Source organism: Salvelinus fontinalis, chromosome 5, assembly GCF_029448725.1.
Source record: "Salvelinus fontinalis isolate EN_2023a chromosome 5, ASM2944872v1, whole genome shotgun sequence".
NCBI lineage: Eukaryota > Metazoa > Chordata > Actinopteri > Salmoniformes > Salmonidae > Salvelinus > Salvelinus fontinalis.
The window spans coordinates 26727918-26742696 of NC_074669.1; the positions used below are offsets into that span (position 1 = coordinate 26727918).

The 14779-nt window shown below is 42.7% G+C and overlaps 1 protein-coding gene across 1 annotated transcript in view; it reads right to left on the reverse strand.

The window, feature by feature from the left end:
* Positions 1–14779, reverse strand: part of LOC129855419 (carboxyl-terminal PDZ ligand of neuronal nitric oxide synthase protein-like) — a 224346-nt gene that overhangs the window by 52198 nt on the left and 157369 nt on the right. The window contains exon 7 of the mRNA XM_055923066.1: positions 11649–11833. Within this exon, the coding sequence (XP_055779041.1) occupies positions 11649–11833 (185 nt within the window). The remainder of the gene's footprint in view (positions 1–11648; positions 11834–14779) is intronic.

Here is a 14779-nt window from a genome sequence, read left to right on the forward strand (position 1 = left end):
CACCTTCCCAATGGTGCACTCTGTTCACAACGTTTCCCACACAATGCCATCTACCCGGTACAGTTGAGACCGGGATTCATCCTTGAAGAGAGCACTTCTCCAGCGTGCCAGTGGCCATCGAAGGTGAGCTTGTGCCTACTGAAGTCAGTTATGATCCCGAACTGCAATCAGGTCAAGACCCTGGTGATGATGACAAGCATGCAGATGAGCTTCTCTGAGATGGTTTCTGACAGTTTATGCAGAGATTCTTCAGCTGTGCAAACCCACAGTTTCATCAGCTGTCAGGGTGGCTCCTCAGATCATCCCGCAGGTGAAGAAGCCGAATGTGGAGGTCCTGGGCTGACATGGTTACATGTGGTCTGCGGTTGTGAGGCCAGTTGGACATACTGCCAAATTTTTCTAAAACGACATTGGAGGTGGCTTATGGTAGAGAAATTAACATTCAATTCTCTGGCAAAAGCTCCGGTGGACATTCCTGCCGTCAGCATGCCAATTGCACGCTCTCTCAACTTGAGACATCTGGGGCTTTGTGTTGTGTAACAAAACTGCACATTTTAGAGTGGCCTTTTATTGTCCCCAGCACAAGGTGCACCTGTGTAATGATCATGCTGCTTCTTGATATGCCACATCTGTCCGGTGGATGGATTATCTTGGCAAAGGAGAAATGCTCACTAACAGGGACGTAAAAAATTTGTGGACAAGATTTGAGAGAAATAAGCATTTTGTGCATATGGAACATTTATGGAATCTTTTATTTCAGCTCATTGAAACATGGGACGAACACTTTACATGCGTTTATATTTTTGTTCAGTATAATTCCATGCAGCGCTACAGGGAGAGTTTCTCCCGGACTCAACAATATCTCCTAGGACAGTGGTTCCCAAACTGTGGGGCGCGCCCCAGAGGGGTCATCGGGGGGGTGCGGGGCTTTTAACTTACTCTCGATAGTCATAATAGTAGAGTGCACAAGGTGCAATTTCTAAATTGGATAGTGCATCATCAGTTTGTCTTGTCACGTTAGTCATTGCAGACCTCCAAGAGCGATATATAACTTATCAGAAATGTCCAGATCAACTAGCCCATGTCAGCTAAGGTTTTTTTATGACGTTTCTTTAGCCCATAGATATTATTGTCATTTTTTTGTCACTCACTAATCACATGAATATATGTTTGCGTGGAATATTCCACAATGCTGGAAGGGGGGCCCCCGAGTGAAAAAGTTTGAAAACCCCTGTCCTAGGAGACAGAACTGTCCCATTTAGTGTTGGACTGATCATCCTGCTTTAATTGGCCAAATTAAGTTAAGTTAATGTATTTTTCTAATATGTGTGGGCCAATCATCTTCCTTAGATTTGAGATGTGGTCACAAGACGAGGAAGAGCCGATCCAATCAGTGAAGACATCATTCATGACAGATTTTTATGACAGGGTTACGCAAACGGGAGGAAAGGCCACAGCAGCAGCTTCAAACTATTTATATATCGCTAATGTTTCAGTGTTGTTAACCTTTTGTCAATAGGTGGCGCAGTTAGCATTTTTTTTTTCTGGGTGTCGCCAAATTAAACTGCCTCGTGCTCAATTCTTGATCGTACAATATGCATATTATTAATTCTATTGGATAGAAAACACTCTCTAGTTTCTATAGCCGTTGGAATTTTGTCTGTGGGTGACCCAGAACTCTTTCTACAGCGAAATCCATGACAGGTACTGCGATGGTCTGAGAGCGAAGCTCTGGTTTCAGTTCAGTTTTAAAAGTCTGTGTATATCCTATGGAACGACATGAACTGCACCCGCCTTCCCCTGGATGTCAGTAACCAATGAGAAGTGGAATGGGCTTGCTGCGTAGCTCTCAGAGGTTATAAAAGGCCAAGGAGCGAGAGGAGCCTTCCTTTCGACGCTGAACATTGCGCGAAGTGGACCTCAGGATGCCATTTTCAAACGCTCAATTTTAAACGTTAGATGTATCCATCTGTAATTTAATTAGACATAGGTGTTAGAAGCATCATAACGAAGCTATTTTAAACCGAGTTATATCAGATTATGCGAGTATATTGCTATTTTTCGGAATTTCCTCAGTATTGCGCCTTGAGGATTTGGACACGTTGGGGCAAAATAGCTATGGCTAGCTACTGTTAGCTGCTATATCAGAAGTTGAATGCAACGTTTTACAACCAAGCAACGATTATTTTGGACAAAGAACCACCATGGCAAGATTCTGATGGAAGCTCGTCGAAAAGTAAGAGCTATTTATGATGTTATTCCGTTTTTATGTGGAAAAATGTAAACTCAATAATGGTGAATAGTGACGCCGTTATTGCGGCACTAGTCTGGCTGTAACGCACACTGTATGTCTAGTAACGTTAATTTTAAAAATCTAACTCTGCGGTTGCATTAATAACTAATACATCTTTCATTTCATGTCCAACCTGTATTTTTTTTGTCAAGTTTATGAATAGTTTTTGATATTAATATTTGTATTTTCAAAATGGCGCCGGGCAGATTGCTTGAGTAGTTGAACACTATTTCCATTGTGTAAGCACGATTTGTGCCGCTAAATATGCACATTTTCGATCAAACTCTATATGGATTGTGTAATATGATGTTACAGGAGTGTCATCTGAAGAATTCTGAGAAGGTTAGTGAAAAAATTTATATATTTTGGCGATGTTGAGTTATCGCTCTCTTTGGCTAGAATCAATGCTCTGGTAACGTTTGCATATGTGGTATGCTAATATAACGATTCATTGTGTTTTCGCCGTAAAACACTTAGAAAATCTGAAATGTTGTCTGAATTCACAAGATCTGTGTCTTTCCATTGCTATGTGCTGTGTATTTTTAAGAAATGTTTTATGATGAGTAAATTGGTAATACACGTTGCTCTGTGTAGTAATTCTAGGAGCTTTGGTGAGATTTGTGATGCTGGCTGCAATGGCAAACTATGATTTATACCTGAAATATGCACATTTTTCTAAAACCTATCCTATACCATAAATATGTTATCAGACTGTCATCTGATGAGGTTTTTTCTTGGTTAGTGGCTATCAATATCTTAGTTTAGCCGAATTGGTGATAGCTACTGGTGTTGAGAAAAAATGGTGGACAAAGAAAAATTGTGTCTTTTGCTAACATGATTAGCTAATAGATTTACATATTTTGTCTTCCCTGTAAAACATTTTAAAAATCTGAAATTGTGACTTTATTCACAAGATCTGTATCTTTCATTTGGTGTCTTGGACTTGTGATTTAATGATATTTAGATGCTACTATTTAAATGTGACGCTCTGCTAGTGATGCTAATCAGTGTGGGGGGGGTGGGGGGTGATCCCGGATCCGGGTCTCTGAGGCGGTAAAAGTTAATGGATGTCAGGCTGAGTGGTTGTTTCACACTGAACACCCCATCTTCCTGATTCCTCAGCTATGAGGTGAAAACAATAATAGGCTTCGGAAAATTGAAAGAGACAGAGAGACAGAGAGAGAAAGAGAGAGAGAGACCCCCTAGTATCTGAGTAAGCAGCAGCACCCCGGTTTCCGGCAGTAGAAAGTTTCGGAGCCCATTTGTTGGACAGTGAGTAAGCAGTATGCTCCATTAAAACACACCTGCAGGCATCTGAACAAGAAACAAGAGGCAAAGAGTTGAGTAGAAACAGAATGCACATCTCCAAACTGTTTGTTCTACAACCCACATCCAGATCACAGCAGAGTTCAACGTTCAGGGACAGCACTAGTAGCATCTACAGTAAACAACCCAACAAAACCCACTCCAATACAAAAAGAGTGCAAAGCACAGTCTTGTCTGTAAACTCAATATCTGGTAAATAAGTGTCACTAGAAAACTAAAGAAGAAGAGGAACAGCCACATTGATTGGTGTAAAAATTACTTTTTTCCCCTTTTCATTTTCTCACCTCTTAATTCAGGTGAATTAAGTTTCCATTGCATCTTCTTACCCCAGGGGACAGAGAACCTAAGGACTGTGTCTTTAATCCACAACACTAGTCTTGGCGTCTTGCAAGTTGTTCACATGATGTCATTGGATTGATTTGTGGCTGTGACGAAGGAGTGGTTGGAAGTAAAAGGCATTGTCAAATGAATGAGACCTGACAGGAGAAAATAGACCTTAAGGTCTTTGGCTCCTTTCCTTTCATGAGCTTTCAGAAAACCCACAGTGGATAAGTTATACACACACCCACACACCCACACCCACACCCACACCCACACCCACACAAACACACTGACTCAAGGGGGTGAGCGAGGTCTTTAACCCTCTGTTGTTGTAGTGATTTCACGCCATGTTGGTTCCAATCAGATCCATATAGAACACTCCGTCGCCATAACTCTCTGTCTTTAATAGGATTCAAGGATACACTTCACCTCACAGACCTCCATTTACCCTCTCTATAATAATACATGCTTCTGCAACTGACAACTAAGAGGTTCAGTAGAAATTGCTACCTGCGGCTTGAGGCGAGAATGCTGCATAAGCACATTTTAGGCCTATTTTTTATGGTTGTGAGTGTTAACCAAGTGAAAACAACTGTCGTTTACATTATGACATTTCAATGGAATGTTTATGTTACATGTAAACTACATGTCAACTTTTGTAGCACTTTATAATAACACCATGTAATAAAGGATGTATAATGGATTAGTAAATAGTTTATTATTTATTAATCAGTACTCCATTCATTAGACGTTTAATATAGGTCCTTACAAACCATTTACTAATCATTAGTTAAGTTTTGAGTGACCAGTGAAATTCCTCACAAAAAGATGAACATGCCATTGGTAGACATGACAGCAGTACCTGATGCTCCTTAAGGTCTCAAAATAGCCTAAAACACATCAATGGTAAAATTATAGGCACACAACGAAGAATGCCAAAGGAAATATATACATCTATAACATTTTATTCACAAAAACTGTTGTGAAACAACTGTTGCAAGGATTTGACGAAGAGTTAATGTGAATGTTTTGGTAATGTTGTCGACGTCACGAACGCAAACTAATCATAAAACAGGCAAATGTTGCCTGCACACAACAGCTGGCCGGATCTAGTGGATTTTTGTTCATTACTACTAATATGTGATTGAGGTAGAAATGTTCCATGTTTGATTTGCAGGTAGAAATGTTCCATGTATAACCTTTAAATGCTTCCAGTGTTTCAGTTTTTTAACAGCAGATTATTTTCACATATGGCTTTGTTTGGTGGCACCATTACTGAGCCTCTAAACGTAGTAACTCTTTTAAAACGTAATGGGAGCGAAATAAAGTATTGGGCAGCTCTGAAGAATATATTATTTTGTGTTTTTTTGCGTTGTTTGTAACTTATTTTGTACATAAAGTTTCTGCCACTGTCTCTTATGACCGAAAAGAGCCTCTGGATATCAGAACAGCGATTACTCACCTCGAACTGGACAAATATGATTTCTTTAATGATCAGATGCAAAGGATTTACTGCTGCTACCGGACCAGGCCCAAATCCCTGTCATTCAAATAAAATTAAATACACACGTTTAGCAGATGTTATTGCGGGTGTAGCAAAATGCTTGTGTTTCTAGCTCCAACAGTGCAGTAATATCTAACAATTTACAACAATACACACAACCTAAAAGTAAAAGAATGGAATTAAGGTTTATATAAATATTAGGATGAGCAATGACTGAGTAGGATAGAATAGACTACAATATATACATATGAAAAAATATGTAAACATTATTAAAGTGACTAGTGTTCCATTATTAAAGTGGCCAGTGATTTCAAGTCTATGTATATAGGGCTGCAGCCTCTAACGTGGGGGGTTATGTAAACGGGTGGAAGTCGCCTAGTGATTGTCACGCCCTGACCATAGAGAGCCCTTGGTTCTCTATGGTGTTGTAGGTCAGGGCGTGACTAGGGGGTGTTCTAGTCGATCTATTTCTATGTTTGGGATTGAGTATGGTTCCCAACTGGAGGCAGCTGATTATCGTTGTCTCTAATTGGGGATCATACTTAAGGTGTCCCTGTTCCCACCTGCATTTGTGGGCTATTGTTTTGTGTTAGTGTTTTGTAGCACTACGTTACTTCATGGTCGTTGTTTGTTTATTGTTTTGTTTAAGTTTCACTAAATAAAAGATGTGGAACTCTAATCACACTGTGCCTTGGTCCGTCCATTTTAACGAGTGTGACAGTGATAGATATTTAACAGTCTGATGGCCTTGAGATAGAAGCTGTTTTTCAGTCTCTCGGTCCCAGCTTTGATGCACCTGTACTGACCTCGCCTTCTGGATGATAGCGGGTGAACAGGCAGTGGCTCAGATGGTTGTTGTCCTTGATGATCTTTTGGGCCTTCCTGTGACATCGGGTGCTGTAGGGGTCCTGGAGAGCAGGTAGTTTGCCCCCCGGTGATGCGTTGGGCAGACCGCAATTTTGCCAAGCAAAATTTCTTCAGCCTCCTGAGGTTGAAGAGGCATTGTTGAGCCTTCTTCACTACACTGTCTGTGTGGGTGGACCATTTCAGATCGTCAGTGATGTGTACGCTTTCCACCAAGCTTTCAACCATCTCCACTGCGGTCCCATCGATGTGGATAGGGGGTGCTCCATCTGCTGTTTCCTGAAGTCCACATTCAGCTCCATTGTTTTATCAACATTGAGTGAGTAATTATTTTCTTGGCACCACACTCCCAGGGCCCTCACCTCATTTATGTAATCTGTCTCGTCATTGTTGGCAATCAGGCTTACTGCTGTTGTGTCGTCTGCAAACTTGATGATTGAGTTGGTGGAGTGCGTGGCCACGCAGTCATGGGTGAACAGGGAGTACAGGAGGTGGCTGAGCATGCTCCCTTGTGGGGCCCCTGTTTTGAGGATCAGCAACGTGGAGGTGTTGTTTCCTACCTTCACCACCTGGGGGCGGGCCGTCAGGAATTCCAGAAAAAACAAAATACTGCAAACTTGCTTAAGGCCTATCTGTCTGCGCCATCTTGCTGAGGAGACGCCAATACAGGGGACACAGATCTGGGTGCCTTGTGAGAATTTGTCTGCGAGTGTCTTACCCGCCTCTACCATCGTTCCTATTGGACATTAAAACTGTAATATCTTATGTTTCACCAAGTCGTGGCTGAACGAAGACATGTATAATATACAGTTGGCTGGGTTTTCCGTGCATCGGCAAGACAGAACAGCTACCTCCGGTATGACGCGGGGTGGTGGTCTGTCTATTTGTCAATTACAGCTGGTGTGCTAAATCTAAGTGTCAAGGTTTTGCTTGCCTGAGGTAGAGTACCTCATGATAAGCTGTAGACCATACTATTTACCAAGATAGTTTTAATCTATATTTTTTGTAGCTGTCTATTTACCACCACAAACTGATGCTGGCACTAAGACTGCACTCAACGAGCTGTATAAGGCCATAAGCAAACAAGAAAATGCTTATCAAGAGGTAGCGCTCCTAGTGGCCGGGGACTTTAAAGCAGTAAAGATTTAATCCGTTATACCTATTTTCTACCAGCATGTAGCATGCAACCAGAGGGGAAAAAAACTCTAGACCACCTTTACGCCACACACAGAGACGCATAAAAAGCTCTCCCTCGCCCTCCATTTGGCAAATCTGACCATAATTCTATCCTCTTGATTCCTGTTTACAAGCAAAAACTAAAGCAGGAAGTACCAGTGACTCGCTCAATACGGAAGTGGTCAGATGTCACACCATCATTAAGTTTGCTGATGACACAACAGTGGTAGGCCTGATCACCGACAACGATGAGACGTCAGAGACCTGACAATGTGGTGCCAGGACAAGAACCTCTCCCTCAATGTAAGCAAGACAAAGGAGCTGATCATGGACAATAGGAAAAGGAGGGCCATAAAAGCCCCCATTAGCATCGACGGGGCTGTAGTGGAGCGGGTCGATGGTTTCAAGTTCCTTGGTGTCCACATCACCAATGAACTATCATGGTCCCCAGATCTCAAAAAGTTCTACAACTGCACCATCGAGAGCATCCTGACTGGTTGCATCACCGCCTGTTTTACACTGCTGCTACTCGCTGTTATTGTCTATGCATATTCCCTTTCCAAATTACCTTGACTAACTTGTACCCCCGCACATTGACTCGGTACCAGTACCCCCTGTATATAGCCTCGTTATTGTTATGTAATTTTCTTGTGATAATTTTTTTTTTAAACTTTAGTTTATTTAGTAAATATTTTCTTAACTCTATTTCTTAAACTGCTTTGTTGGTTAAGGGCTTGTAAGTAAGCATTTCACGGTAAGGTCTACCTACACCTGTTGTATTTGGAACATGTGACAAATACAATTACATTTGATTTGATGATGCAAATGCTAAGCTGCAGGACTGTTTTGCTAGCACAGACTGGAATATGTTCTGGGATTCAGCCGCTGGCATTGAGGAGTACACCACATCAGTCACCTGCTTCAGTGCATCGATGACATCCTCCCCACAGTGACCGTACGTACATACCAACGTACCCCAACGAGAAGCCATGGATTACAGGCAACATCCACACTGAGCTACAGGGTAGAGCTAGCACTTTCAAGGAACGGCATTCTAACCCGGACACTTAGAAGAAATCCTGCTATGCATTCCAATGAACCAACAAAGAGGGCAAAGCTCCAATACAAGACTAAGATTGAATCCTACTACACCGGCTCTGACGCAAGTCGGATGTGGCAGGGCTTGCAAACTATTATGAACTACAAAGGGAAGCCCGCCCATGAGCTGCCCAGTGATATGAGCCTACCACATGAGCTAAATTACTTCTATGTGCGCTTCGAGGCAAGCAATACTGAAGCATGCATGAGAGCACCAACTGTTCTGAATGACTGTGTGATCACGCTCTCCGTTGCCGATGTGAGTAAGACCTTTAAACAGGTCAACATTCACAAGGCTGCAAGGCCAGATGGATTACCAGGATATGTACTCAGAGCATGCACTGACCAACTGGCAAGTGTCTTCATTGACATTTTCAATCTGTTCCTGAGAGTCTGTAATACTTACATGTTTCAAGCAGACCACCAAGAACACCAAGGTACCCTGCCTAAATGACTACCAACCCGTAACACTCACGTCTGTAGCCATGGAGTGCTTTGAAACGCTGTTCATGACACACATTAACATCATCATCCCAGAAACCCTAGACCAAGTCCAATTTGCATACAGCCTCAACAGATCCACAGATGACGCAATCTCTATTGCACTCCACACTACGCTTTTCACCTGGACATAAATAACATCTACATGAGAATGATGTTCTTTGACTACAGCTCAGAGTTCAACACCATGGTGCCCTCAAAGCCCATCACCAAGCAAGTACCCTGGGACACAAATTCTCAACTTAATTGAGCAAACAACAGTATAGCCTATCTTATTGGCACCAGCGGAGAGCATCAGCAATATCCCCGGTGAGTGCGCACTGCACATATTCACTGTTTATCATTGTTGGGTCAGTGCTTCGTAAAAGTTTGTTTTTGGACAATCATTTCCTCATCCAGTTTAGATGGATGTCATATGCTATTTGTGTTTCCCATTCTCGTTGGCCTATTATATGGACAATGTCATTTTTATTGATATAAAACATAGGAGCGGAGTCAGGTGCAGAAGAGCAGAGAGTTGTGAACAGGCGCAGACTTTATTTAGGCAGGAGAAACCAACAGATGGACGCCACTGCGTCGAAACCTCCAGCCAATGCAAAAGTGCCAACGCGCAAACAGTCACAATAATATTGTATAAACACAATAACATACCTCGTGAAATAAACACGGAATAAACGCATACCAGTAAAGCGTGTCAACATAGACACGTAACACAAACAAGACAAAACGAAAAATGGAGCTGGGATGGCTAGAAAGCCTGTGATGTCGACCACCGAACGCAGCCCGAAAAAGGAGAGGAGCCAACTTCGGCAGAAGCTGGGATCCTCTTTTAAATAGCGGCCAGTCAAAACTCTGATTTCACATGCGATTGCACAATGACTGGGTTTATAAGAACATGTTTCACTAGACTCTTTAGGCTTTGGGCTCCCTAACCTGTTCCAGGGGTCCTAGGCCTATAGGCTACGTTTGGAGTTATTTGGTCACTTTAGTTGTGATACAAACCTTATCAAAACATATAGGCCTATCGGCTAGGCTACATGAGGTGTGATACAAACCTTATCAAAACATATAGGCCTATCGGCTAGGCTACATGAGGTGTGATACAAACCTTATCAAAACATATAGGCCTATCGGCTAGGCTACATGAGGTGTGATACAAACCTTATCAAAACATATAGGCCTATCGGCTAGGCTACATGAGGTGTGATACAAACCTTATCAAAACATATAGGCCTATCGGCTAGGCTACATGAGGTGTGATACAAACCTTATCAAAACATATAGGCCTATCGGCTAGGCTACATGAGGTGTGATACAAACCTTATCAAAACATATAGGCCTATCGGCTAGGCTACATGAGGTGTGATACAAACCTTATCAAAACATATAGGCCTATCGGCTAGGCTACATGAGGTGTGATACAAACCTTATCAAAACATATAGGCCTATCGGCTAGGCTACATGAGGTGTGATACAAACCTTATCAAAACATATAGGCCTATCGGCTAGGCTACATGAGGTGTCTGACTATGATTTGAAAAAGTTGCAAAAAAAAGGCATGTGCTGTTTCTTGCCTTACTGCATATGCTGGGCATTATTCACAAGTGATAATATCGTGATAAAAACGACGTACTAATCCATTATAAATGCTTTATTATGTGGAGTTAATATGAAGCGTTACCTACATTTATGATAAGGCAGAAAACAGCGTGGCTAATCAAGTTAACTAACTAAGTGTTACCTAAGTGTAAAAAACATTTCAACTTCATGCCAAATATCCTGGTAAAAACGGACAGCCGAGAAGAAATGTCAGCTACAGAAGAACTAGATCAAGTGCCCCTAAAGCATTTCAAAGACAACCAATAATATTTCCACTCTGGTCTGACTCGATCGAACTTCCCCCGTCTGTGAGTCACAATATTACACTGCACGACAAACTGAAGATAAACAGAAACAGACAGCTCACAATATATCACTCTCCAGTCCAGCCAGAGGGATAAAGCTATAGATAGAGCCGCAAACTAGTCATGCCACCCCATATAGTGGTCTCTAGATAGAACACACAATCATGCTTTCACACTGTCCAAGAAGTCTTGGTAACAATATTTTATTGTCTTCAATCCAAGAATAGCAATATTACCCGATATAACTCAATCTGTCGTAACATCAGACAATGCAGTGTGTGTGTGCGTGTGTGTTCTCCCTGTCTCACAAAAGCAGTATGTATCACCCTACATAACAACCTATACATAGGCCACACATTATTGTTTTCCGCTACCTCAAGCCATTATTACACAGGACACAAGATATTGTATTTCCCTGGTCGAAACAATCTATAGATGGACCAATGGTATTGTGTTACCTGGACTAAGCAATCTATACAGTAGATAGATAAATGGTATTGTATTTCAGTGGTACAAGATATAATGATCAGCCATTACTGTGTTCTCTCATTCCAGGCCTTAGTTAGTATATGCATGTAAATATAAATATGCAACCCTGTCCCCTTTCTTCCCACCAAACATACCCGGACCACACCCCCAAAACACATACATACAGCCATACCTTCTTGTCGAGGTTGTTGAGGTGTGTGTGGTCAGTCCTGGCAGTAGCGTACACTCCGTCTAGGTCAGTGACCCCGCGGTTAAACTCCTCCACCGTACTGTCCGGTAATGGTAAGGGAGCCTCCTCCGCATCAATGTCTGTTTCCACAGCAACCACCGACTTCTCCGCTCCTGTTAACTCACGGGCTGAAAGAACAAACACATCAACACATTATTAACGAAATGCCTCATCACCACGACATGTTAAATCGTTGCCATAGAAGGAGGGCCAATGGAATAATATACTTTGTTGTTAGAAAGAAAGTTGCTACACCAAAAGATGAGGGAGGACAAAAGAAGAGTGGCAGGATGAGATGCGCTTCATTATGGTGTTCTCCTGTGGTTCTCCTGTTCTTCCAGCTCACAATAAACTCTCCAGATAATCCCACTGGCAGAGCTCAGAGACTCCTGTGGTTTATACCAGTGGAACAGACAGAGAACAGGGGATCAGCTCACGTGTGTGTTTGTGTGTGTGTGTGTGTGTGTGTCAGTTTTAATTCCGTCAACAAAAATTGTGATAAACACTTTTCAAACACATATTTTTCTCATGCAAATGACGAGACTATAACGGACTAAATAGACCCAGAAAAACTATAACTAAACAAAAATTATTTTTCATTTCAGTTGACTAAAACAAGACAACTATCTCTGTGACTAAATTCTGACTACCAAGTGGACTGGACAAGAGTTTGTGGAGAGATTGAAAGCTTTTCAGTGATGAGCAAAATTAATATTAGCAGGACAGACGCGCAGATTTACAAAATTAAAAACAATAGCAGAATTGAGTTTAATAGTAAAACAACAGTCTATTTATGTTTTTCTCTCCCTTGAGTATAGAAAAGTAGGCTGTCATTTGAATTTGTAATATCACTCAACCCTCCCACTTTCCTCACTGCATTTCATAGCCAAGTTCTGTAACCAACGTAGCCAAGTCTTCCAGTTTTCCTCAGAGAAAACAGCTTGATTCTAGCCCTTACCATTCAAAAGACATGACCCATAATACCAGCGCCACATTCTACTGTGCATTGGAAAGCCATATTTTATATTCAAATCAAATTGTGTTGGTCGCATACACGTGTTTACCAGATGTTATTGCAGGTGTAGCAAAATGCTTGCGTTTCTAGCTCCGATAGTGCAGTAATATCTAACAAGTAATAAATTATCTAACAATTTCACAACATATACCCAATACACAAATCTAAGTAAAGGAATGGGATTAAGAAAATATAAATACATGGACAAGCAATGTCAGAGCGGCATAGACTAAGAGACATCGGGTGCTGTAGGTGTCCTGGGAGGGCAGATGGTTTGCCCAACGCATCCCCAGGGGCAAACTGCACCAACCTCTGGAGAGCCCTGCGGTTGTGGGTGGTGCAGTTGCCGTACCAGGCGGTGATACAGGCCGAAATGAGGCTCTCGAATGTGCATCTGTAATAGTTTGTCAGGGTTTTAGGTGCCAAGCTAAATTTCTTAAGTCTCCTGAGGCTCTTGCGCCTTCTTCACTACACTGTCTGTGTGGGTGGACCATTTCAGTTTGTCAATGATGTGTACGCCGAGGAACTTGAAGCTTTCCACCATCTCCACTGCGGTCCCACCGATGTGGATAGGGCGGTGCTCCATCTGCTATTTCCTGAAGTCCACAATCATCTCCTTTGTTTTGTTGACGTTGAGTGAGCGGTTATTTTCCTGGCACCACACTCCCAGAGCCCTTACCTCCTCCCTGTAGGCTGTCTTGTCATTATTGGTAATCAACCCTACTACTGTTGTGTCGTCTGCAAACATGATGATTGAGTTGGAGGCGTGCGTGGCCACGCAGTCATGGGTGAACAGAGAGTAGAGGAGGGGGATGAGCATGCACCCTTGTGGGGCCCCAGTGTTGAGGATCATAGAAGTGGAGATGTAGTTTCCTACCCTCACCACCTGGGGGCGACCCGTCAGGAAGTCCAGGATCCAGTTGCACAGGGCGGGGTTGAGACCCAGGGCCTTGAGCTTAATGATGAGCTTGGAGGGTACTATGTTGTTGAATGCTGAGCTACAGTCAAAGAACAGCATTCTTACATAGGTATTCCTCTTGTCCAGATGGGATAGGGCAGTGTGCAGGTAGATGGCGATTGCATCGTCTGTGGATCTATTGGGGCGGTAAGCAGATTGAAGTGGGTCTAGGGTGACAGGTAAGCTAGAGGTGATATGATCCTTGACTAGTCTCTCAAAGCACTTCATGATGACAGAAGTGAGTGCTATGGTGCGATAGTCATTTAGTTCAGTTACCTTTGCTTTATTGGGTACAGGAACAATGGCCATCTTGCAGCATGTGGGGACAGCAGACTGGGATAGGGAGAGATTGAATATGTCCGTAAACACATAGGCCAGCTGGTCTGTGCATGCTCCGAGGATGCGTCTAGGGATGTCCTCTGGGCTGGCAGCCTTGCGAAGGTTAACAGGCTTAAATGTCTTTCTTATGGCGGCCACGGAGAAGGAGAGCCCACAGTCCTTGGTAGCGGCCCATGTCGGTGGCGCTGTGTTATCTTCAAAGTGGGCGAAGAAGGTGTTTAGCTTGTTCGGAAGCAAGACGTCGGTGTCCGCGACATGGCTGGTTTGGTTTTCTGAGCCGTTGAATTGCGACTCCACTTTGACTCTATACTGACGTTTTGCCTGTTAGATTGCCTTGCGGAGAAAATAACTACACTGTTTGTATTCAGCCATGTTCCCAGTCACCTTGCCATGGTTAAATGCGGTGGTTCACGCTTTCAGTTTTTGCGCAAATCCTGCCATTTATCCACAGTTTCTGGTTAAAGTAGGTTTTACTAGTCACAGTGTGTACAATATCTCCTATACACTTCCTGATAAACTCAGTCACCGTATCAGTATAATCGTCAATGTTATTATCGGAGGCTACCAGGAACATATCCCAGTCCGCGTGATCAAAACAATCTTGAAGTGTGGATTCCGATTGATCAGACAAGCGTTGAATAGTTCTTAGCACGGGTACTTCCTGTTTGAGTTTAAGCCTATAGGAAGGGAGGAGCAAATGGAGTTGTGTTCAGATTTACTGAAACGAGGGCAGGGGAGGGCCTTGTAGGCATCCCAGAAGTT